Source organism: Sminthopsis crassicaudata, chromosome 1 (assembly GCF_048593235.1).
Source record: "Sminthopsis crassicaudata isolate SCR6 chromosome 1, ASM4859323v1, whole genome shotgun sequence".
NCBI classification, from domain to species: Eukaryota; Metazoa; Chordata; class Mammalia; order Dasyuromorphia; family Dasyuridae; genus Sminthopsis; species Sminthopsis crassicaudata.
The window spans coordinates 351,366,463-351,393,394 of NC_133617.1; the positions used below are offsets into that span (position 1 = coordinate 351,366,463).

Here is a 26,932-nt window from a genome sequence, read left to right on the forward strand (position 1 = left end):
TCGGAATTATCTGGATAAGCTCTAAAGTTTACACTGGATGTAGAAAGAAATGTGACATGGAGGGTTGTGAACTGTGTGACATCAGATGATAATTATTCAATGGGAAGTGGTTTTTGCACATGACATTATGGCACAAATCTTTTAGATTTGGCCATTCAGGTTTCTTTAGCAATAATAGAACAATGTAGAAGCTTGGATGATTCCTGTATAACATGGAAAGACCATTTTACAAAATGATTTAGGCCTAATCTTATATGCAAAGCCCTAAATGCTCCAAAACAAAGATTTAGAGTGAGCTAGAGACTAAAATACTGGCAGAATCATAAGGTTCTAAAGAGATTTGCATCTAAAGAAATCTGCATATCTACTAACTGAGCCAGAAAATGGTACTATGAGGTTTTACAGGGCCCTTTGGGCAGCGAATGGTATCTCCCGGGTCACAATTTCCAAATTTACATTTTGAGTAAAACAAATATTACTTTACTATCTCAGGGCAGCAACCTAACTGTGGTCTCAGCCATGGCCCAGAAAGTATTAAGCGCTAGTAAATCAAAAGGACCCTCAGAGTAGTATAGTACTATATCAGACTATAGAACAAACTGCCCAACTGTAATGTGAGTTCTGGTGCATGGCCATAGGGAAGAAGCCATTTCATCTTTCCCAGATCTTGGGTCCTTCGAGTATTGAATGAAGGGGTTGGATGAGATAGTCTTTAAGGGCTCATTTGGCTCTAGGATTCTGTGATTTTCCTATGAACTAGTGATCTGAATATTAAAAAAATTTTAAACAACAATAAACAACCAAACCTAGAAAATTGGAAAATGAGAGTGGGGGTATCATGGAGGTCTAAACTCAGTGGTCTTTCTATTACTTGTTACTTTCATATCTGGATTTCTTCATTCCTATTTACGAGTCAGGAAAATTAAAAATTTGTTCAGATTTGGAATCCAAGGATTTGCTTTCCAGTTACTACTTGTAGAGGATTCTCTCTCTCTCTCTCTGGCTGTTTTCTCCTCTAAATAATTAAAGCACTGCACCAGATGACCTCTGAGGTCCGTTCTTTTTCTACAATCCTCTGAACTTCCAGAATGAGCTTAATGTGAATGTATATCCAAATATAGGAAAAGTTTATACAAGGAAAAACAAGCAATTTTCATGTTGTTACTAAAATTATCTTTTTCTGCATCTTTTCTATGGGGAGAAGTTTAATAGGCCTAGTCTATTAAATGCCTACTGAATTCACATGAAGAACTAAAAGACTAACTATATCTACTTGGAAAATTGCCTTCCTTGTCCCATCCTTCGGACCAACAAGGGAAACACTCCCATCACCAGCTGCAAATCACAGCTACCAAATGTTTACCTAAAATTTAAATCCATGAAAAGAAAATTTTACTGAGGAACTTCATTCCCGGCCATAGTGGTAAAGGGTAGCTCTCCTCGCAGCAGCTGCACATTTTATGTCATGAAAGACTCATATGGAAACTTACTTGGATTCCTGGGCCTAACCACAACTGTGGCAAATAAAACTGCTCATCTAACCCCCCAGATAGCAGTCTCCTAGAAAAGCATGACATCTCTTTGATGATTTGAATAAAAAATTGCCAAGTTAGTCTTCTCATAAAAATAAATCCTACCCACTATGACCAACAAAAGAACATGGGAGCAAATATTTTAGCTAAAATGTCTAAAATTTGTCTGTGTCCTCAATTCCCATGCCCTCTTCTCCCTCAGCAACTGGACCTGATCTGTATTTATGGATTCATCCCAAACTCATGCCATATCCAAATTGAGAATTTCAGGGCATGAGGAAGCTTCAAGGGTTGAACCAAAAAATAAAATCAAACCCGCCACTGTGAAGAGACAAGAGACAGTTCTGGAGAGAATAAGGGTGAAAGGAAAAAATTGTTAAAAGAAGGAAAATTGAGAGTCATAATGAGCTTTACTTTAAAGCAAATCCAAACCACCAAATCTATCCCAGAACTTAAAGTACCTACATAATATCTTATGAATAATTTCATAGCCTGGGCAATACTTGTATAATTATTATATATTTTAAAGTAAGAATGGAGTCAGCCTTTGGTAGGAGAAGAGTAAGATGAATTTTTTCTTAATATAAAAATTCAAGCAGTAAAGATTATGCCCAAGACCTAAAAAATTCCCATAGATTTGATCACCTTAGAAGCAGACATGTTATTTTTTTGTTTCCAAATCACTGACTTGCCCTCTCCTAAACTGTCTTCTATCCTACTCCCATCTCTGTAGTTTTAAATTTTCTCCTTTATTTTCTTTTCTTATATTCTCTACCTATGTAGTCTATGAAATTTTCCTGTTATCTATTCATGTCTCTATAGTTCAGGAGATTCAGTCCCTTCTTCCAGCTGAGACATCTTAGACCACCTGTATTTGTAAATTTGAACATTCCAAGACCTACACTTAACACTGTCCAACTTCTCCAAAATGGCCAAATTATGGTTACCAACAGCTTCCTGTATCATGTCTTATCTAAGCTCTATTATTCAGATTTCACCCATCACATGAGGAAAATGAAACTCAGAAATGCTAATAAACATTGCATGAGCATAGGAAGTGTAAAAATAAGACCCTATACCTTATAGGATCATCAATTTAGAGCTAGAAGGAAAGATTAAAGATGAAGAAACTGAGTTATGAGAAAAGTTAAATAATTGTCCAGAATCACATTACTATTTAAATATGTGATGTGGTATTTGAACCCTCATCTCTGTGACTCCAGTCACTTATCCACTGAATGCTTTAATGTGTTCTACTATAAAATGAGAATAAGAACATCCCTTTCCTCATAAGTTGTGAGGACCTAATGAGCATTAGGTAGCACTGTACCTGGCACATAATAAACATCTAATCAATGCTTCCTTCCTTCCCCTATGTCCTTCCCCTTCTTCCCAGGTTAATTACTATTGGTAAACTATATCAGAGCCAGGGAGTCTTGAGTATTACATAAAGAAATGGAAACAGATCAAAACACAAAAATACTGCTATTGTATGCACATTTGATTTCTGGTACCTGGTAAATGAAATTCTTTCAGAACACGTTACAGTAGCTCAATGTATCTAGGTCAATAGCTAACACTTTTGTTAATTGTTCCAAAGCATTGCCAGGATCATGTCACTCCTCCATACAAAAACCTTCTGTTGCATCCCCATTGCCTATAAAATGGCTTTTAAATTCCTGACTTGGGCATTCAAAACTCTCCTCAGTCAATCTCCCATGACATCACCAAAAGGGAATGTAGAGAGCAAAAAGGAACAGGTCTAAGACAAAGCTTTTTGGAGACACCCATGTTGAGCTGTAAACGCATCAGAACTGACTCACAAGAGCAACACTCATCCATGGCAGAGACCTTCCTGAGAAGTAGTACCTTTCTTTTTTCATAAAGCATCAAAACCCCTCTGGTTATTTTGGGGACACAATCTCTCTTCCCCTGAATCTACAATTACAGCTTTGGGGATTTATGTTCCCTCTAGCAAAAAACTGAAGAGACATGTACAAGTCTTACCTTGAAAGAAGCTTTTCACCCTGAGATAGCTGACACTGAGGCGTAAGACTGAAAGTTTGTCCAGCTTGGAAATGATGTCAGGTGGAAAAGGCAACAGACTGGCAAGATGATCGAGTTCTGCATTCAAACGATCTCGGTGCCTTTTAGAAGGATTGGATTTTTCATTCCCCACAGCCGGCCTTCTGTGGAAATACAGGCCAAGCATCAATGGTCACCCTTTTCATTATGTGCCTTTATATTAACTGGTCAAATGCATTGAAATAATTATTTAGAAACATCTTTTTTCCCTATAGCAAACGTATGTTTAATGTCTATCAACCTACAAGAAAAAAACAAAACAAAACTTTAATCTTAGCAGTTAATTCATTTTTTAATTATAGCTTTTTATTGACAGAACATATGCATGAGTAATTTTTACAACATTGTCTCTTGCACTCACTTCTGTTCCAACTTTCCCCTTCCCTTCCTCCACCCTCTCCCCTAGATAGCATGTAGTGTTATACATGTTAAACATGGTAAAGTATATCCTAGATTCAATATATGTGTGTAGATCCATACAGTTCTCTTGTTGCACAAGAAAAAATGGATTCTGTCTAATGCTTATTGTGCAACAAGAAAATGGTATTTACACACATGTATTGTATCTAGGTTATATTGTAACACATGTAAAATGTATAGGATTGCCTGTCATAGGGGGGAGGGAGTACAGGGGGGGGGGATAATTTGGAAAAATGAATACAAGGGATAATATTATTAAAAAATATACAATAAAATAAAAAAAATGGATTCTGAATGGATTCAGGTACCAGAAATCAAATGTGAATAACCTGGGAAGAAAAACAAAAATGCAAGTAGTTCATATTCCTTTCCCAGTGTTCCTTCTCTGGGTGTAGCTGACTCTGATCACTTGGAACTGAATTAGATCTTCTCTTTGTTGAAGATATTAGCAGTTAATTCTTTAAAAAAGCTTCTTAAGCTGATCTCAGAAAAGCCTGGAAAGATCTACATGAACTGAAGCTGACTGAAGTAAGCAGAACCAGGAGAATATTGTACATTAGTAACAAGTAGATTATATGATGGTCATCTATGATGGACTTGGGTCTTTTCAACAACGGGTGATTTTTCAACAATACTGACTGAAGTAAGCAGAACCAGGAGAACACTATACACAGCAACAAGATGATTATGTGATGGTCAACTGTGATAGACGTGGCTCTTTTCAGCGATGAAGTGATTCAGGCCAGTTGCAGACTTGTGGTAGAGCATGAGATCTGCACCCAGAGAGAGGACTGTGGGGACTGAGTGTGGATTACAACATAGTATTTTCACTTTTTGTTATTGTTGTTTGCTTGCATTTTGTTTTCTTTCTCATTTTTCCTTTTTGATCTGATTTTTCTTGTATAGTATTATAATTGTGGAAATATATATAGAAGAATTGAACATGTTTAATATTTATTGGATTACTTTCTACCTAGGGGAGGAGGGAAGGAGAAGGGAGAAAAAAATTTTGGAATACAAGATTTTGCAAGGGTGAATGTTGAAAACTATCTGTACATGTATTTTGAAAATTAAAAGCTTTATTTTAAAAGTTAATGTACATGTATAACAAAAAACCCAATTTTTTAAAAATAAAAATGAGCCAATGACTCAAGGTAGTTCCAATAGACTAGGGATGGAAATGTCAATTGCATTCACAGAAAAAACTATAGAGACTGTAGATCGAAGCAAAATATTTTCATCTTTTTGTTTGTTTCTTTCTTTCTTGTATTTTTTTTCTTTTGGTCTGATTTTTCTTATATAAAATGACAAACATGGAAAAATGTTTGAAAGGATTACACATATTTAGCATGTATCAGATTGCTTGCTGTCTTGGAGTGGGGAAGAAGAGGAGAAGGGAAGAAGAAGGATTTGGAACACGAAATTTTGCAGAAAGATGTTGAGAACTAACTTTACATGTATTTGGAAAAATAAAATACTATTTTTAAAAATAAAGAAAGATTTAAGGGATAAAAAAAGAAAGCTCTAGTTTTATAATAATGCAGGGAGCCAGCAGAAAATGGAAATGGTGATATAAAAATCACATCCAAGATGAGTTGATTATTATAACCAAACACCTATAACCAAAAATGAAAGACAGAACTACAATGATGATTTTTCCATCATGCTCCCAAGACCCTCAGCATCCTTCATAATCACTTCAATCCTGGAAGTCACATTTTATAAGTACCCCTAGCTCCTGGAATCCTCTCTCTGGGTAGAAAGGATGAAAATGTAGAGCTCCTCCCAGAAACTTCATTTAAGGAAGGTAACCTGGTCAGCCATTTTTAAATTTTTCACCTGGCTGCACTCCTCTGGACTTTACTCATCTTCCTCTTCCTTCCACCCATACTAAATATCTCCTCACTTCCCTTTTTCAGTTTCCTTTTCCTTGTTGTCTTCCCCTATTAGACTATAAGCCTCTTGAGGGCAAGGATTTGTGTCCCTTTTTTCAGTTTTTTTTAAATGCTCATTTTAAAAGCACAGCATCTTTCATGTAATAGGAACTTAATAAATGTTTCTTGAGCGGCTGATTTAATGCTATACCCACTTCCTTGGTGAAGGACTAATATGAGAATTGTTTATTTGAAAATTCTTTTTTGTCTTCTGTCAAACCACAGTTAGTGCCATTGTATACTGTTACTCAATGTCCCTTTCTAAAAGGCTTCATGTGATACATTTCTTGAGTTTAGTTTTAAGAAACATTTTGTCTAAAAGTGATTTTATAGACTTCTCTTTTCAGAAAATGAAAACTATATAATTTGATGTATTTCCCCTTTTGTCATAAAACTTAGAATCTGATTTCATATCCAGTTGCATTAAGTAACTCATCTTGAATGCTTGAAATATCTAATTCTTTCCATTTGTTAAGTGATTATTCTGTTTAATCCTTAAGTCTCTTATTTTGCATGGCATTACTTATATTACATATGAAATAATATAGACTCTTCTTGGAAGAGGATAGTTATAAAAAGTAAATAAATAAATATACAAGTGAAGAAACAATTTAATAAATGAATACAAGTCTGATCTGCAGAACCTTAACTAGGAATTATTGCACCTGGGTCACGTAACAAGAAAAAATAGAAATACAGTGAAAATAGGACTCATTCATAAGTCAGAGAACCCAAGTTAAACTCTCTACTCTCCTGCTTATTATTTATGTGACTTTGTACAAGCTGCTTAATGCCCCTGAGCCTCAGTTAGATTATCTGTAAAACTTAAGAGTTAAAATAGGTCGTCTCTAAGGTCCCTTAAAATTTTAGATTTATAATTCTATGGATATCCTCAATCAGAGTGTCTAGAGAGACTGCCACATGAAGAGGAAAGAAATCCCAGAAGCTATAGAAAGATATCTACTTATTTTAGCTAATTATTCTTGCTAACCATACCCTAAATTAGTGCTGTTGTTTCTATACTACTAAAGATCAATGAGAAATGTCACTTCATCTAAAATTAAGCACTCTGGAGCTTATTGATTACAATTCAACAGTTCTGTCAGATTAATTTCTCAAAGCTAACAACCAACTATACTCTGTTAACTATCCTTGTTAACCAAAGTATAGCAACATTCAGTTTTTTGAACATCAGTCTTCCAGCACTGAGAATAACCTCCAAACCAGCAATCTGGTAGAAAAACAAAACTTTATTTATGAGAGCAGAGAAAGTTTCTGAATTACAATGATAAAAATAGCTGCCAAATAATGCTAAACAGCTGAAGATTAAATTAGTGAACAATTTATACAATAACAGCAATACCATAAAGACAAACAACTTTGAAATCTGGAAGAACTCTGATCAATGCAATGGCCAATCACAATTCCAAAGGACTGATGATGAATAAAGTAGGCTACCAAGCTCCCAGTAGAGAGGCAATAGGCAGATTGAAATACACAGCCACCATAGAAATTGGTTTTGCTTGACAATTGATATTTGTTATAAGGGCTGTATTTTTTATTTTTATTTTTATCTACAATGGGAATTAGGGAGAGAGAGAAAATAGATGCTTGTTAGGGGAAAAAAAGCTTAAGATTAAACTGCATATATGTGATTAGTTGGTTCACTGGCTGGAAGGAAAGAAGCCTTCTTATTGCTTTGTAAAAGCTATTAAAAACCAAACAATCTGACATGAGGCCTTTGACTGCATAGAAAAGAGGCAGAAGGGGGAAAAAAGCAAAAAGGAGGAAGAATATGTAAAAGAGAAAAATTAATGTTAGGGGGACTGAATGTAAATCAACACATCCTACATCCACTTTTCTTTTTTCTATTTTTTTTTCTTTTGCAGTTTTTCCCTTTTGTTCTGATATTTCTTTCGCAACATGATTCATAAGGAAATGTTTTTTTTAAGTGAGATGTACTTATATAAACAAAAAAATTGCTCTTATATGTAACTTGAGGGAGGGAAGGAGGAGGAACGGAAGGAGAAGGGAGGGACGGAGGAAGAAGGAAAAGGGAAAGAAGAAGGATGGGAGGAAAAGGGAGAGGAAGGAAGGGAGGGATGGAGGAAGGAAGGAAAAGGGAAAGAGAAAGGGAGAGGAAGAAAGGGAGGGAGGGAGGGAGGGGGAAGAGAGGGAAGGAAGGGAGGAAAAGGGAGAGGAAGGAAGGGAGGGAGGGAGGGGGAAGAGAGGGATGGAGGGAGGGAAAGAGGGAAAGAAAGGAAAAAAGGGAGGGAGGGATGGAGCGAGGGAAGGAGGGAAGGGAGGGAAGAAAGGGAAGAAGAGAGGGAGGAAAGGAGGGAAAGAAGGGAGGGAGGGAAGAAGGAAAGGAGGGAGGGAGGGAGAAAAGGCAATAGCAATAGATATTAAAAACAGTGATATATGTTTAAGCTATATTGGATTGGTTGCTATCTTGGGGAGGGGAAAGAGGGAGAGAGAGGGAGAAAAAAATGAAACAAGATTTTGTAAAGGTGAATGTTGAAAACTATCTTTAGAAAAATAAAATACTAGAATAATTTTCTAAAATATTTTAAGCAGTGATAAAGGCAGCAAGCAAAGATTAATAATATAAACTATGAGGGAAAACTACAGGAATGAAAGAGAAGAAAATTATGCAATCTCTGCAGTTTCAAGGCAGGGAAGAAAATGTTCCTATTCATCTCACTAGTCCTTAGGGGAGACGCTACTGCAGGTACATCAAGTATAAGATAGTCTTGTAGTCTTTGAAGGAGAAAGGAAGGGAAGGAATGATACATTTGGTCAATAAAAGTTCAAAAAGGTCCTTCAATGGTCTCACAAAACATCATTGTACTTTTTTGGGAACAGACATTCACAGGGCACTTTGGTAATTAGGCAGGACCACACTGAGGACATTATGTGAAAGAGTGGATAATAGTGCCAGGCCTGGAATCAGTAAGACTCATGTTCATGAGTTCAAAGCTGACCTTAGACAATTACTAACAGAGTATGTAACAGGGGATGTCACAACCCTGCTTATTTCAGTTTCCTCATCTGAGCTAGAGGAAATAATTGCCAAACTGCTCCAGTATCTTTGCCAAGAAAACTGCAAAAGGGTTAAAAAGAAGAGTAAGACATGAGAGAAAAAAACAAAAGCAAAACAACAAAAGCCAGGATTTGAATTCAAATATCTTCTCATTCCAAGGCCATATCTCCCATTCACTACACATCAGCACAATGGAGTGGGAATCCGGAAGATGTAAGTTTGGATGCTGACTTCTACATGTCACTTCTGTCACTGTTTTTTTCTCTGTAAATGGGGGTTAATTATGGCACTCACTATGCCCATCAGTTGGAGAATGGCTGAATGAGTTATGGTATATGACTGTTATGGAATATTATTGTTCTATAAGAAACAATCAGCAGGATGATTTCAGAAGGTCTGGAGACACATGAACTTGATACTGAGTGAAATGACCAGAACCAAGAGATCATTGTACACAGCAACAACAAGATTATACAAAGATAAATTCTGATGGATGTGGTTTTTGTCAACAATTAGGTGATTCAGACCAGTTCCAACAGCCTTGTGATGGAGACAGACATCTACACCCAGAAAGAGGGCTGTGGGGACTGAGTGTGGGTCACAACAAAGAATTTTCACTCTTTTTTGTTGTTTGCTTGCCTTTTTTCTCTTTTTTTTCCTTTTTGATCTGATTTTTCTTGTGCAACATAATAAATGTGGAAACATGTATAAAAGAATTGCACATGTTTAACATATATTGGATCACTTGCTATCTAGGGGAGGGGAGGAAGGAAGAAAGAAAAACTTGGAACACAAGGCTTTGCAAGAGTGAATGTTAAAAACTATCTTTGCATGTATTTTGGAAATAAAAAGCGATTATTAAAAAATAACAATAATGGCACCCACCTCCCAGATTATACATCTAAGGATCAGATGAGATAATGTATGTCAAGAATTTTGCATATCCTTAAAGTATTACATAAATATTAACTCATATTATTAGTAATGACAACAATAATAATAATGCTTACCTAAGTGGCATCATGAAAATAATTGTATTGAAGAAGCCTTCTGACAGAATGGATCACAAATTTCGTTTAATTAAAAGATCAAACAATGTCTTTGTTCCCTGACCCAATGCTAATTGGAAAAAAGTAAAAGATCTGTATGAACTCGTACTAATTGAGAAGTCAGAATTTTCTGAGTGAAACCCTTCTTATTTCAAAGAGAGACACGGTATAGAGCTGAAGAAAGCCAATTCCTAAAACAGGAAGGCACAGAACAATTTTGTTTATTTCTGAACACAATCCAACCTCTACACAGTTGTTCAAGGCTCATGAAACTGATCTCTTTTGACGACATTGGCCAAGTTCCATTCTTGTAGGTACTATTGAAGCAAATAACCTAGGATTTCAGAAAATAAGGACAGGCTGTCTGTTTTCAGTTGTGCTAATTGTTGCAGACCCCTTTCAAATAATGTAAGATCCTTAAGGGATAGGAACTGCTCCATTTTATGCATTTGTATACTCATTGCCTAACGTAGTACCCCAAAACATAGTAGGTGCTTAATAAATGCATGGTGATTGAGTGAATGATAAAAATACGGTCTTTGGTGAATAGAAAATGCCAACGTCTGTAAACTTTCCCATAGTCATCTGTGGCTTACAGAGACTACAACACAATGAATGCACAATTATAGAATGGCTCATTTTATGCTAGGCTATATCTTCTTTTTATATATCTTCAATAACATAAATATAAACTTATTTATAAACTTATTTGAGGAGAGCAAAGTTCCCCTATAGCTAAACAGTTAATTGTAAAGTTCCTTCTGAGGAAGCAAGAATTAACATTTAAATTCTGATTGAGACCTTTACTAGCTATGGGATCATCAGTGAGCATTTAAACTCATAAGAGTTTTATATGTAAAGTGAGGATCATCCTTGTCCAACTCACCTGAGAGAGTGAGGAAAATGCTTTATGAATCTTACAGCACTGTGCAAACAAAAGTTATTATCAACGGAAATATTTGTAAAAGTACTTTCCAAACTGTACAATTATACAAATATAATTATGATAATAAAGAAATTGCAGGCTTTGAAACAAGGCCTTAATTTTCATCCTTTGAGTTGGGTAGTTTTTTCTTTAAATTGGTTTTACTCTCCACTGTTTCTCTATTTTATGAGGCAATACTGCTCATCACTTTCCTTCATCTGCCTCCGCAAGATTTTATTAACATGTTCATGTTCTGAACCGGTGCTGCTTTTGGCTGCCATTTTTCTCCACTTGGCAAATGAGTCATGTATTTTTCAAACTAAGGTGCTTTAAAAAAAAATTATACTTTTTTTGTTTTTAATAGTGCTTTTTCTTTTTTGAAGTTCATTTAAACTTGTTGACAACCATTTATATTGGCAAAATTTCTATATGAACTTAGTATAGTCATTTTTTCTACATATATGCCACTTTTTTTACCATCGATAATTTTTAATATGTCCAGACTGAATTGTTTCCACTGCAAGCCATATATTATTATTTCAAGTTTTTACTCATTTTGATTTTTGTTATAACAAATCAGTATTTTGACTATAAACAAACAGCTGATTCTGAAATGACTCATATCAGTAACAAGGTTTACATATATAGACACACACATACATACACACACTCACCCTCCTTAAAATATAATTAATTTTTATGGTATTATCTTGTTCTCACCACATCCAGTGCTTTCCTATTCTTTTATCAAAAAGCAGTATTAAGGATATATCAATGTCAGATTTCTATGTTGTTCATAAGTTTCTGGCCACTTTCATGCCTGATTTCTGATCCATATATTCCCGTATGTTTCTTGCCATCTTTATTATTCCCATCTTTGCCTGAAAGTCACCTCATATCAAAGTATATGTTGATTTAATGGGAGGGTCTAATCAAGTTCTTCATAAAATTCTTCTGCTTCATCATTTGCAACAGATGTTGGTGCAAAGGTTGCAATTATTTTCATGGTGGTCTTTTTGCAAATACTTGTTATGAGCACCACAATCCTAGGTGACCAAATTTTATACAAAATGATATTACTCATTGCCTTTCAATACATGACAAAATTAACTCCATCAACTCCTTTATTTACCCCTCCAAAGAGACTCTGTAAACCATCCTTCCATTTAAATGCAACTTTTTTCTTTTCATAGACTGTCAAATTGATATGACAGACGTTCTCATTATCACTGGTCATTGCACCGGGATTTCATATTTAGTGTAGAAAGACTATGTTAAAGTTTCTAGATAGGTAGAAAATGTGTAATTTTTAGCATAATGTGACTCTTCTCTTCCACTCTGATGTCATCACTGCAGTTTATTCTATATTTTCTTAGTATCATGGACTGCCAAAGAATCAAGCAACCTCTTGATGAGGAGCCTCTCCATGGGCAGACTCGTTTCTATTATTGAGAATATGTCTGAAGCTTTTTTAACCATTGAAGAACTTGTCTTTTCACTCTTTCCTAGCACTCTTACTTTATTGGCTTAGTCTTTAACAATCACAAATCACCTCCATATAATTGAATCATTAGAATAGAATTTTGTAATATGAATAACAAACTTTTTAATGCTAGTATAAAGTCAAGAGGACACCAGTACCAAAGCAAAAAAAAAAAATTCTACAAAATGGGAAAATAATTTGGTAAAGGGAACTATATGGCTTCTAAGTCAATTATTCTATTCTCCACTGGAGGTTATGAGCCTGATATCCCACTTACGAAAAAGATGCAAATGTTCAGAAAGGAAAGATTTCACCAAAGACTTAATTTTTTTTCCAAAGGAGTGAATATCATACATTTATAAGCAAAAAAGAATATTAATAAGTTCTTTTTTGAGAATTTCATAATATCCTTTGAGATCACTAGAGAGACCAGAATATCACCAAAGAGTTGGAGACAAATATATAGACATTTTACTAGTTACTATCATAGACTTTTGACACAAAGCAAGTTCTATGGAATATCTTGGTATCACAACCTATCTATTTAGTCTTATGTCTTACACTATAGTTCTAGTATTGTATTAGAATGGTTTATGCTCATAATATGAAAACACTAAATTATCAAGAAATGGTTAAATAATTTTCAGTGGAAACTTTTAGGCAGGGGCACATATAAATAATAAAGACAGACAGAAAGGCATAGTCATTAGTGTGTGGACTTTGGAACAAAGATTATATAGGTTCAAGTCTTATCTGTGATACATTATCAGCTACATAATTGGATAAAAGTCACCTCTCAGTGTTCTAAATCTCAAGGCTACAAGTTGAAGAAAAGGAGGTCCCAATCCATTAGTAGCACTCTTACTTTACTGGCATAGTCTTTAATAATCCAGAATCAACTCCATGTGATTGTGAATCATTAGAATAGAACTTTGTGAATGAAAATGCACGGATAACAAAAAAGAAGAAAAACAGAAAATATGTACAAAGATTTTTCTAAAAAAACTATTTCATGTACAAGGACAAATGAGCCAAATACTAGGACTTATAGGGAAGAAAGCATTACTAGAGGGAGTTTATTATCTAGAAATTTTCTATACCAATGAAGTCATATAGCTAGTCCTTATTCTTATGTTTAAACATCTTTCACAGAAAAATTTTCCTAAAAATTTACCATATTAAAGTTTCAATACTGAAGATATTCTATTAGTAATTAAGAATATGTATTGAATATACAACATTGGAATTCCTGAACAGTGCAAAATAAAATGGGTATGATGAAAAGGACTTCCATTAACCTAAATAGTCCATAGTATATTTATTTAATTAAATTTAACATGAAACCATAGACCAAGGAACAGGATGTGATATTTTGAATAACCATATCATTTTACAGATGAAGCAATGTAGTGTAGAGAAGTTAAAAGACTTGCTCAAATTCATACAGGTAGTTAGGTGGCATTCAAAATTTCAGTTCACATCTGGAGAATTCAGGATTTTCCCCCCAGACAAATTCTAATTTCAATTGCTCTGACAAAATTTTTTCAGAGAATCTACTACATTTTACAAAATGGGGATACAACCTTTTGTGGTTCTGGGAAAAGACCACCTACATATTTTCTTCTATTTTTCAGTATATTAAATCTTAACACAAACACAAAACTCACCATATAAACTGAGCTGATTATATCAACAAATTTGCTTTATTCCCAAATTGAGGTTTTCCACATGAACCAAAACAATATTGTCTGAGTTGGAAACATTTGCTTTGCACTCACTAGATTTTAAAGAAGTACCACAATTCAGAACTGTAATGAACTACATAGATGTTTGGAGGGAGAATAAATTCACTGGCTACACAGAGCTCCATGCTTGCAAATCTTTTCACATGCAAATAAAATCCCTATCTTTTTTGTCAGTGTTTCCAGGGGTAAATGATTCTTATTTTCTCTACTATATATTAATACTACATATTTCTCCTCTTTTAAAATTCTAACAATATGCTATAAGAGATATGCATTGGTCAGGTTATACACCATCTATGGAAATGGGAACATACAACTAGAAAAGACCTTCAGAAATCACACTGTACAATCTGATAGAAGGAGCTTCACTGCCTAATGTTCAGAATTCAATGATGGTTTTAAATGGAAAAGTCAAAAATACACCGTCACCAAAAAAAGTTTTGTTAAATCTACAAATGGAACAAGGATTAATATCCCAAGGGATGAAATGTTCTCCACAAAGATAAAAGCAATGATGACAAGGTAATTATACCTTCATTTGAACAACTTTTCCTTACTTGGAATGCCCATCCCATCTGCCTAAATTAGGCACCCCAAGTTTCAGTTATATGAGACCTTTTTCTTCTCTCATTCCTTTCTTCCCTGAGTTCTTAAAACACTTAGAATCTATACTCTAGAGACAAAACTCTTTGGTTTTTGCCATCATAGAGCATCATTCTCTCATTGGTGAGCCTTCATTTTGAGGAAGGTTCCAGAAGAGGCATTCTCTTCCCCATTTCCAGCTTCCTTTTATATGCTGTCTTTCCACAACAGAATGTAAGTTGTTTGAAAGCTGGGATGATCTTTATAATTGCTCATATTTGTGCTTAATAGTGCATAGCACATAGTAAGCAATTAATAAATGCTTATTAACTCATGAGTCTGGGCAAGTCTGGACCCTGTTTACCTCAGTTTCTCATCTGTAAAATAAGCTAGAAAATGAAATGGCAAACTATTCTGGTATCTTTGCCAAGAAAACCCCCAAATGGGGCCACAAAGAACTGGACACAATGTAAACAATTAAAATCAAGATCTTATTATCAGAAATCATGTCATATTAACCTAACATTACTTGAGCTGAGTTTCAAGTATAGAAAAATCATATTTAAATTCAAGAGGAACAGGTCAATACTCATTTAAATATTGTTATTTTCATCTGACTAACATCAGTGGAATCAATATTCAACACAAGCAGGCAGACTCTACCCCCAAAGGGGTTACAAATTCAGACCTACAGACTATGTAATTCAATCTTAAATGAAGACATAAAATTTCAGAAATCAGTTCCCACTTCCCATTTCATTTCTCTCTTCACTGCTATTAAAATTCTCTCACTTTCTCAAAACTCACTAGTAGTTTTACCCTCAAAAAAAAAATTTCCTACCCAGTTTCTTCTCTTTCCATTGTTTCACACCAGATTTTGTTTTATAAGATAACTTCCATCCTGCCCCCATATCCATTACTTTCTTTTTAGTCAATCATTTCTCATCCCCTCTTTCCTTTACTCCTCTGTCTTCCTGGTCAAGAAGGATATACATTTGTCTAAGACAATAAATTACTCGTTCCCTTATTATTGTTCTATAAGATATGATCAGCCCAATGATTTTAGAGAGGCCTGGAGAGACTTACATGAACTAATGCTAAAAGAAATGTGCAGAATTAGGAGATCATTGTACATATTAACAACAAGATTATAGGATGATCAACTCTGATGATGTGGCTCTCTTCAACAATGAGATGATTCAGATCAGTTCCAATGGTCTTGTGATGAAGAGAGCCATCTACATTGAGAGGACTGTGGGAACTGAGTGTGGATTACAACATAGTATTTTCACTCTTTTTGTTATTGTTTGCTTAAATTTTATTTTCTTTCTCATTTTTTTCCTATTTGATCTGATTTTTCTTGTGCAGCAAGATAACTGTATAAATATGTATGCATATATTGGATTTAATATATATTTTAACATGTTTATTATATATTAAATTACTTGCCATCTAGGGGAGAGAGTGGGGAGAAGGAGGAGATAATTTGGTTTTGCAAGGGTCAACGTTGAAAAATTATCCATGCATATGTTTTGAAAATAAAAAGCTTTAATAATTTTTTTAAATGTTAGTTCCTTGAGACACAAACTGTTTCATTTTTGTCTTTGTATCCCTATTGCCCGGCACATAGTAAGCAATTTATAAATCTGTGCTGAATTGAAAGTTAGCATTTAGAACTTGTTTTATAATTTTTTCCCACATTTTCTTTGGCACCTTCTTTGTTCATTTCAACTTCACATACAAGAGTGGAAACCAAGATAGGTAAGACCATTTCAGGCATTCTCCCATTGATCATCTTCCCCTCTAAACCCTCTAAATTTTCTATCTAAAAATAACACAGACAAGTGATGGAATTCACAACTTTATAAGAAAATAGCTGTGGGGATTCTCTATCAGATTGATCAAAAACTTCAGAAGAGAAGGTAAGAGAAAAAACAATAAAGGATGTTCTCTGTTCTCAGAGAAGGTTTAGGATAAGGAAGGGAAAGCTCTACAAGAAAGGAAAAGCAATCTAGTATTTACGATTGTTACCCTTTAACCTTTCCCCTTGCCAAGGGGAGGGAGGTCTTTAAGAAGAATCTAAAAGACTAACAATGTTCCAGCATGGAGCACACTGACTCCAAAACCCAATCCTAGCAAAGTAACCATTTAGTTTTCCTGGTCTTGGGGGGAAATCAGTTCATGAATGCAAACTACACATTCAACTCAATCAAAATTGAGGAAGTAGAGTTCAGCAGAGGGAATGATTTTGAGGAAATGGCTAAAAATGTAGCAACATAACAAAGCAGCCAATTTTTCCCACTAAAAATGTCAAAGTGGTACTTAATTCAACTAAGGAGAATTGCTAGGGTCTTCACTACTGCTTGACTCTGAAGAGTAGAGAGCTTTACCAACCAAACTTTTTCCAAAAAATCCTGACTGCCTCTTGGAATAAATAAGAATTTGTTAAGAAGAGATGTTAAGGGTATAAAGTGGCAACTCCCCATCCCACTTCTCTGTTCACCTTAAGATACATTGTCTTGGACAATGGCTGGCCTACTATACAATACTGTGAAGTGCATGAACATATACTTTCATTTATTTGTGTGTGATGTATAAATATGGGAAATAATTCTTCCTCAGTTTACAATACCCCATTTACCACTTGAACAAGAAAGCTGACATGGGGCATCCAAACCTATTGTCACAGATGAGACGACAAAGTTTTATGTAACAAATAGCCAAAGAATGGATTAGTCCTGGCCCCCAAGCATTTCAAGGTCATGGAGGAACTTGGTTCTGAAGGTCAGGAGCTTACTTTTATATTGAGACTTTTCTGGTACCCTCAGGTACTATAAGCTTATATTTACTTTCAATCATGGATCTTGAAAAAACCTCAGAAGCTAAATAATTTAATCCCTGCACCTTGAGGAGACCTAAGAAAGTTAAAAATTTGCCCAAAGTCAGAGAGGTAGTGGACATCAGAGAGGGAATGTGAAACTCTTTCTACTGTAGCATGCACTTAATAAATTCTTAATAAATAAAATTGAATTATCCTATCTTCGTTTATCCACCCCTACTATGGCAGGCAAGGGCAATTTTTATTATCATCAATATTTTACCAACATAGGAATGGTATTGCCTTTTCTCAAGATCACATCACTATTTTCAGGGCTGGAAGTGAGTGCTAAAACATATCAATGAGTTACAGAGCCTAAAATCATCTGGCCCCTGAATCTCTATCTGAAGTAAGTATATCCTCTAAAATATCCTGCAAGTGAGTGGAGAGAGGATAAGAGAAAAGGGAGTAAGCATTTACTAAATGCCTCCTATATTCCAGAAACATACTAAGTACTTTATAAATATAACCTCATTTGATTCTCACAATGACCCAAAGAGATGGGTACTTTTATTGTCCTTAAATTATACCTACGGAAAAGGAAGCATACAGTCCTTAACTGACCTGTCCAGGCTCACACAGCTAGTAAGTATCTAAAGCTGAATTTCAATTCAGTTCTTCCTGACTTTGCATCCAGCTCTCTATCCACTGCCTCCTAGGAGATCCATAATTAGAGTTAAGTGCCTTCTGCCTAATAGGCTATTGCTCCATCTATTGGGAAATAAATATCCAGACTGGGGAAGGCAAGGAAGGAACCCTCCAGAATCCAGAGCAAAGGTGCTTCCCTGTCTGGCCTCCATCCCACCTGAAGCCCCTGTCTGGCCTCCATCTCACTTGAAGCCACAAGTCCTTAGGAGTTTATAAATGAAAGCCACATGTACCACAAAGCCAGGGTTCTACTCCCCCCCCTACCTCCCATCTTGTAGAAAGAAAAGGCTACTGCCTAGAACAGCCGTCTACACAAGGATCAGACTCAAAAGCAAGTTATTTTAACTTCCAAATTTCCCTTGAGCTTAATGCTAAAAGAGTTCCTACAGAAATCATATACACATACCTGCAGCTCTCCCCACAGAAATAAACACAGCTGCATTTACTAAATGGCAATAACTAGGTTTTGAATAAGCAGAGTAGTGTTTATTTCTTTGTATGATGCTACATACATACAAAAGAACAAAAATAAATCCAGGATCAATGAACTGTTAAGCTGATTTATTTAAATATGTGGTTATTGAATGAATGCACTTCATATGTTTGTTTAAATCTGTGAACATTTAGTGAACATCCAGTTTCTTTACATTGTTTTTGCAGGTCCCTCTCTTCCCTCCCAAACACAAAATCTTTGAAATACTCAATGCAGCCAAAATTACAACCAGGAAATTTAAAATTAAGGCACCTACCAAAAGTACTCCTTTTATTGCATATCAACCCAGATACAAGATCAAGGAAAGCATATTGTTGTCTATGTGCCACAAGGCTATTTTAATTTATTATTTTATTGACCAAAAAATGTTTTTGATGCATAGATTTCTGAAAATGAGCTTACAAAAATAAATCTTTACTTGTCAAAACACATGCCCTCCCAAAATACAGTTTCCATACCTAAGGCAGCACTATAAAGAAACATCAAGGTTTTCCTCTGGTCACCTTACACCCATTCTCAATCCATAGATGAAGTAAAGGAAAATTACTGGCTCCTTCCAATAGTTAGCTAACCCTTAAAATCTCCTAATCAGCCCATCTGTCTCTGTTCTTGGATTGCTAAAATATACATCACACCTTGGGAAAGTTCCAAAGGTAGACTAGACCTTTATATCAGAAAATTCATCCATCTACTCCCCATTTATTATAAACCTGCTCTATGAGAAGCACTATGCACAATCCTGATGTTTACTACCTTGTACTGAACCTTGAGTTTGGAAGACTAGAGTACAAAATGTGTCTTCGATACTCACTAGTTGTGTGACTATAGGAAAAGTCACTTAGCCTGTCTTCCTCAATTTCCTAATCAATGAAATAGGAATGATAATAGTTCCATTTGTTTCATTTTATGGGTTTTTTTGGTAATATGCCTAAAATGAAAATATATTTTGTATAACTTCACATGAATAATTAATATCAAATTGTGTGCCTTCTCAAGGAAGGACAGAAGAAATGAAGAAAATTTATAACTCAAAAAAAAATTTTATTACACATAATTTACATATAACTGGAATATATTTTATTTAATATATTATTAATTAATATATATATTAATATATAAATAAAAATAATTATATTAAAGACATTTTTTTAATCACACTTGACTATTTCCTTGAGAGTCACACCCAAGAAAACATTCTACTCTGTTTATCCACCTTGTCTACCCTCAATCATGATTCTGGTTGTAAGTACCCCTAAGACATTTTCTTCTTCCATAGTTTCTTGCAACTTCTGTCATTTTTCTGCTCATCTCTGAGAAATTTCAGATACCAGAAGAATTTTCTATCTTCTAAAACCAAAGATGAGTTTAAATTCAGAAAAAAAAATGAGATAGGACTGAAAGAATGTTCTTTTCCATCTTTCTTCCACACCTTGGCAAAAGCTGGTGGTCCCCATGCTGACCAAGTACATCACCCATTTCTTCTCAGTAAACTCCATTGCATCCCTATAAACTCAAGGATTGACTACATAATCCTGTGGTTGACATTCAAGGCCCTTCATAACCTAGTTTCCCATCTACCTTTGTAGTTTTCTTACAACTTAGTCCTCAACACATATTCTTTTATCCAATGGCCTTCTGGCTGTTCCACTACAGTATCTTCTCTGACTGACCCCCAAAACTCCCCTCTTCAATTCTGAATTCTGACTTCCCTGGCTTCCTTTAAATTCCAACTAAAATTCCAATTTTATAAAAATACTTTCCTAATTCCTCTTAACTCTAGTACCTTCTTTCTGTTAATTAATTATCCTCTATTTATCCTTCATATAATTTGTATCTAAGTATTTGCTTATGATCTCTTATGACTACACTTAGGGGCAAGAATTTGTCCCCCAATAGTATTTTATTTTTCCAGGTACATGTGAAGTTAACTTTCGATATTCGTTTTTGTAAGATTTTGTGTTCCAAATTTTTCTCCCCCTGTCACTTACTTCCCTGTTCCTCAAGATGACAAGCAATCTGATGGATTAAATATGCATAATCCTTTTAACATGTTTTCATATTTGTCATGTTGTGCAAGAAAAATCAGACTAAAAGGGAAAAAAACAAACAAACAAAGGTAAAAATACTATGCTTCAATCTACATTCAGTCTCCATAGTTCTCTCTCTAGAAGCAGATGGCATTTTTCCATCTGGAGTCTATTGGAATTGTTTTGAATCACTGCATTGCTGAGAAGAGCCAGATCCATCACAGTTGGTCATCATATAATGCAAGCACTCTTTTTTTACCTCTTTTTGTATCCTCAGTGCTTAGCAGAATGCCTGGCACATAGTAGGCGCCTAATAAATGTTTCCTGATTGATTGAATAATTGAATGCTTATTCTCATTCCTACCTTCCCCTAAAACAGAGTGCAGGTTCCATCATTGGGACCCTTCATGATTTCCCCCCAAAAATTGTTACTATTTTCCCCCCACCTCTTCTGAATTTACATGGATATAGTGACCCAACCCCCTAAAATATAAGCTCCCCAAGGGCAAGGGTAGTTGCACAGATTTAGAGCTGGGAGGGATTTGAAAGTTTATCTAATCCAATCCCTCACCATTTTACAGATGAGAAAAATGAAGATCCAGAAAGTTTTTCTGCCCCAGGATTTTGCCCAAGGAAAGGTCACACAGGTAATAAGAGGCAGATCCAAGACTCTAATCCAGATTCTCTGATGTCAAAAATCCAGCACTGCTTGATGTTATATTTTTCTCTAAAAAATACACTGCCTTGCACACAGCAACTGAAATGAATTGAACTTCCCCTCAGGAAATATGCATCTCCCAACAGCATACTGAGGCACTGGAAAAGCTGTAAGACTTTCTGCCGCTGTGACCTTTATCCCCTCCCCCATCAGGCACTTGAGCCTCCATGCCTGTGCCAGGCTTTCCCCTCTGAGCTCTTCTGGGAATATTCTCTCCGTCTGGCACACGGACACTTTAGCTCTGACTTACTAGCAACAATTCAGGCCATCCCACTGAAGTCTCTAAATTCTCATCCCCACGGCCGCACCTACCCTTCAGACAAAGGAAACCAAAACCATTTTTTTCTGCCATTGTTTTTTGGGGAGGGGGATGTGGAACATCAAACACAGAATACTGCGCTCCCACAGAAGAAGAAAGCACACTTTAAATATACGCACAAAGGCATATACAACCCTGTTAATGGTAGAAGTTACCATGGGAATGGTGTCTGGCAATATGTAATCTCTACCAGGTGCAAGATGCTAATATTAAATGCTGGAGACATAAAGATATTTGGTCTTATATCACTAGGATCTCCACAATGTGTAAACTTTTAAACCTAACTGGGTTTTAATCAGTCAATAAGTATTCATCAAACACCTACTACATCTCATGCAATATACCATACCTTCTTACTCTTTCATACCAACAGAGTTTATGTAGTTGCCCAGCTTCTTAAACTATGGATTGAAACCCCTTGTAGGATTTCATAACTAAATGAATGTGGAATTGTGATTTATTATAAGTAAATGTTTGATTTGTATACCTATTTTATATATCTACATACCTCAGAATCATGTAAAATTTTCTCAGGTAAAAAGGGATTAAGAGTGGAAAAAGCTTAAGAAGCTCTCATGTAGAGCACCAGGGTCTTTCTTGATGACCCACTTCTGATGATCCAAAATGCTGCCCCTGAATGAAACTAGGTAGATATTCAGAATATGTAAAAGGTGAGGTCCAAACAGGAAGAAATGTAGAGAATACCACATGAGCAATGGAGTTTACAGCTGACCAAGATAAATCATTCAAGAAGTCAGTAATGAGAAGCTTGAGATCCACCAATTCCATCTGGTATATTCTTTAACATCAAATACTAATTGGATAATTGAAGACAGGGAACACAGATACTGGTAGAATTCCTTTATTATACTTCACCCCAGAAGAAAGCCACTAGAAGTAATATTTTTCTCTTCTGATGTCTTTCTTCACTCTCCCTGGAAGTTGTGAAAGGTTTGAAGGTAAATCATCAGGAGGCAGCTAGGGGCTGGATGTGGGGTCATGAAAAGCCAAATTCATATGCCCAACGGACTATAAAATTATTAATATACTTTGATCCAGAAATACAACTACTACATCTGAATCCCAAAGAGATCATAAAAAAGGAGAAAGGATCCACATGTACAAAAATATTTAGAGCAGTTCTTTTTGTAGTGGCTAAGAATTGGAAATTGAGAGAATGCCCATCCATTGGGGAATGGCTGAACAAGTTTTATTATATGAACGTGATGGTAAACTATTTCAGAAAAACATGAAAGAACTTACATAAACTAATGGTGAGTGAAGTGAATAGAACCAGAAAAACATTGTATACACTAAAATATAGTGTGGTGATCAATTATGATAAACTTAACTCTTCTCAGCAATATAATCTAAAACAATTTCAATAGAATGGAAAAGCCATCCATATTCAGAAAAAGAACTATGGAGTCTAAATGCAGATCAAAGCATACTACTTTCACTTTTTTGTTTCTTCTTTCTCATGGTTTTTCCCTTTTCTTCTGATTCTTCTTTCACAACATGCCTAATGTGGAAGTATGTTTAGTAGGATCCTACATATATAATCTCTATTAGATTGCTTGTTATCCTGGAGAAGGAAAGGAGAAGAATGAAGGGAGAAAAATCTGGAACTCAAAATCTTGCAAAAATGAATGTTGAAAACTATCTTTACATTCAATTGGAAAAAAATACTATTAATAGGAAGGAAGGGAGGGAGGGAGGGAGGGGGAAGTTGAGGAAGGGAGGAGGAAGTTGAGGAAGGGAAGGAGGGAGGGAGGGAGAAAGGAAGAGAGGGAGGGAGGGAAGAAGGGAGGAAGGGAGGGAGGGAAGAAGGGAGGAAGGGAGGGAGGGAAGAAGGGAGGAAGGGAGGAAGGGAGGAAGGGAGGAAGGAAGGAAGGAAGGGAGGGAGGAAGGGAGGGAGGGAGGAAGGAAGGAAGGAAGAAAGGAAGGAAGGAAGGAAGGGAGGAAGGGAGGAAGGGAGGAAGGGAGGGAGGAAGGAAGGAAGGGAGGGAGGGAGGGAGGGAGGAAGGAAGGAAGGAAGGAAGGAAGGAAGGAAGGAAGGAAGGAAGGAAGGAAGGAAGGAAGGAAGGAAGGAAGGAAGGAAGGAAGGAAGGAAGGAAGGAAGGAAGGAAGGAAGGAAGGAAGGGAAGGAGGAAGAAAACCTAAATTCAGATCCTTACTAGTTACCAGACAAATCATTTATTTTTTATCTGCCTCAATAATAATTGTACCTACTTCCCAAGGATATTGTAGGAATCAAATGGGATGATATTTATGAAGCATTATGCAAATCTTAAGGCATTTCACAAATGCTATTACCAAGAAGAAAAGGAAATTACAGTACAGTAGAAAATCAGAGGTTGGCGATGAAATATCCTTTGAAAAGTAAGGTTTCTAGCCTAAATGCTCTGGCTACCCATTTCCCACCTCTGTGCCTTTGCAAAGGCTGTCTTCCATGCCTTGAAAGCTTTCCTTTCCTCATTGTTACCTCTAAGAATCTCTAGAATCAGCTCACCACCTTCTCTAAGTGGGCTCTGGACCCCGCCAGGTGTTGGTGCCCCCTCCTGAAAATTACCTTATATTTATTTTGTCTTTATTTATACAGGCTGTCTCTTCCAATAAAATATAAGTTTGTTGATGGAAGGAATTGTTTCTTTTTTTTTTTTTTTGACTTTGTATTTCTAGCAAACCCATACATAATAAAGACTTGCTGATTGACTGATTCTATAATCCTTGCCTTGTCCATCATTTAGGAAACTCAGATCAGACCAATGTTTTTAAAAAGAAGGCAAACTAAAACATCAGCTTGTTGTTGAAAACATTTTCTTGAAAGAGAAGAAATTATCAGGTTTCACAATTACTTGGTGCAACAGAAGTGATACAGGAGATCATTAGGAAAAAGCCCATTTCCTTCAGCTGGCTTGGCGAGGGCATCTGGAAATTGTTTCTTATTTGAGTGATAATGGTCTTTCTTGACTAATGCTTTTTTCCACAGGACTTGTATGATTTTCTCAGGACTGAGGTTCTTTTACTTCTTTCATAGAGAATAAATACAAGTATCCCAAACATGAAATGAGGCTCAATATGTGGCATTCACCAATATAACTTAGAAGCTATCTGGACCCTTGTCTAGAAATACCAGGAAACTGGTTGTAATTTAGTTTTACCTAGTCTTATCACTTTCTTACCTACCATGAAAAACAAAACAAAACAAAACAAAAAAAAAAAAAAAACAGAAAATATGATACTTTACTGTTTCTGAATAGGTTTTCTTCTTTTCCTCCCAGCATACATACACTCTCCTGGTGGAATCATTGTTTTTGTCTCTGGAACAGAAAAGCACGAATGAGTCAATTTCTTTGCAAAACATCAAACATTTCACAAACCAACAAAAGCAAGAAAATCATGGTAATTCACTATTTTGCTTTTAGAAAGAATTCTGGCTATGAGTTCAAATGCTGCCCCTAAGGACAGTGACTAGCGGGAAGCCTCACAACACGTAACACTTAATTCAAGACACCTGAATACTTGGTTTACATTTGATTTTTATGTTTAAGAGGTTCATCTTTTTTGAAAAGTTCAGGAGATGAGAACAGATGATCTCTGAGGTTCCTTAAAGTTCTGACTCTTAACCTTTAAGGCCATTGTGTCATTTCTTCCTACAAATCTGGAAATAAATGTTTCCAGCTATTTTAAGAGACCAGCCTTTCCACTCTTCACAATTTTGTCCTTTTTCCTTCTATCTCAAAGTTTTGTGAATAAGGCTCTTTGCAAGCCATAACATGATACAGAAATGCTATTATTTTTGTTATTATTCTTTTATCATCCTCTCCTATCCCACACTTGTTGAAGTTTCTGGAAATGATATCTGCCTCTATGAATTTACCTACACCTGCATTTAAGTTCACAAGGAAATGTTCCAGGAAAAGTCAGCTGAGACATGCAGCCACCCACTTGCTTTTTGTCTGGGACAATACAATATTAATATAGACGTTGCCATTTTTACATCTCTATAGTTACACCATTCCTATCACAATGGACACAACCTCAGCACTTCCTTTCAATAAGTGGACTTCTGTTCCCACACAAATTGTAAAACCTTCGCTTTAAAGGGTTTCCCTATATTGGGCTTCCTCTCTCACACCTTGGTAAGCTTTCCATCATTTTGCTCCTAACGCTAGTTCTGAAGTAGATGAACATCTCAAACACAAAAATCAAATGTAAATCATACATTTATACAAATACACACCCGCCCCATCACCAACATCCCAATATCTTTATAAGCATAGTAAATACTGTCAATAAACTGCTTTGCAATTTATCCCGAGTAAGATCAAAATATTTAAGTGTCCTGAGTTAAGCATTGCTGAGGTCTTTGTGACTTCTCAGTAGGATGCTATTTATCTTCCTTTTTCTTCACAACTTTACAGATCTTATCCACTGTTTGTGAAGACTAGGAGACTATGAACCTTTTCTAATCAAAATCTGGCAATTTATCTTTAGGATCAAGTTTGATTTTAACCGACTATGGTGAAGGTGGGGGAGGGTGAAGGAAGCCTGAGATGAAGGGATATCTGTGCCAAAAATGTCAGCATGTTTCAAATCAGTCATTATGCCAGTGGACAAACTATAACAATGAAGATATTTATTCTGAATTTTTTAACTTGATGTCATGGAGGGACACAAATTTTCTGTAACCATTTGGGAAAGTATGCAAGCATCAAGAAAAGGATATGTATTTATATATCTAGAAGCATCATCTGGCCTAACATGATTCCTCATAAAAATAAATCATAAAACTCTAAAGCTTTGAGTCCTTAAAAAGCATTTAGTATTTTCCAAATAGGATCGCAAAAAACTAGAGACTTAAAATAGATGAATGGAACCCCAAAATCTTGGTCCAGAGGTATGACATACCCTTGAGATATTTTTCCCCTTGGGGGTGACCCAGGCAGGATCTCATCCACATAAGTAACTCCCTGTGTGGAAATTCTTTTCCCCTAGTGCAGCTACAACACATGTATAACTTAGAGCCTTGGAGTGTTACCTGGGGC

The 26,932-nt window shown here is 35.7% G+C and overlaps 1 protein-coding gene across 1 annotated transcript in view; it reads right to left on the minus strand.

The window, feature by feature from the left end:
* The window catches only part of AHRR (aryl hydrocarbon receptor repressor), a 263,772-nt gene that overhangs the window by 229,367 nt on the left and 7,473 nt on the right, over nt 1–26,932 (minus strand). The window contains exons 2-3 of the mRNA XM_074279204.1: nt 25,132–25,204; nt 3,540–3,721 (exon numbers count right to left, since the gene is read on the minus strand). Coding sequence (XP_074135305.1) covers nt 3,540–3,721; nt 25,132–25,193 — 244 coding nt within the window. The 5' untranslated portion in view covers nt 25,194–25,204. The remainder of the gene's footprint in view (nt 1–3,539; nt 3,722–25,131; nt 25,205–26,932) is intronic.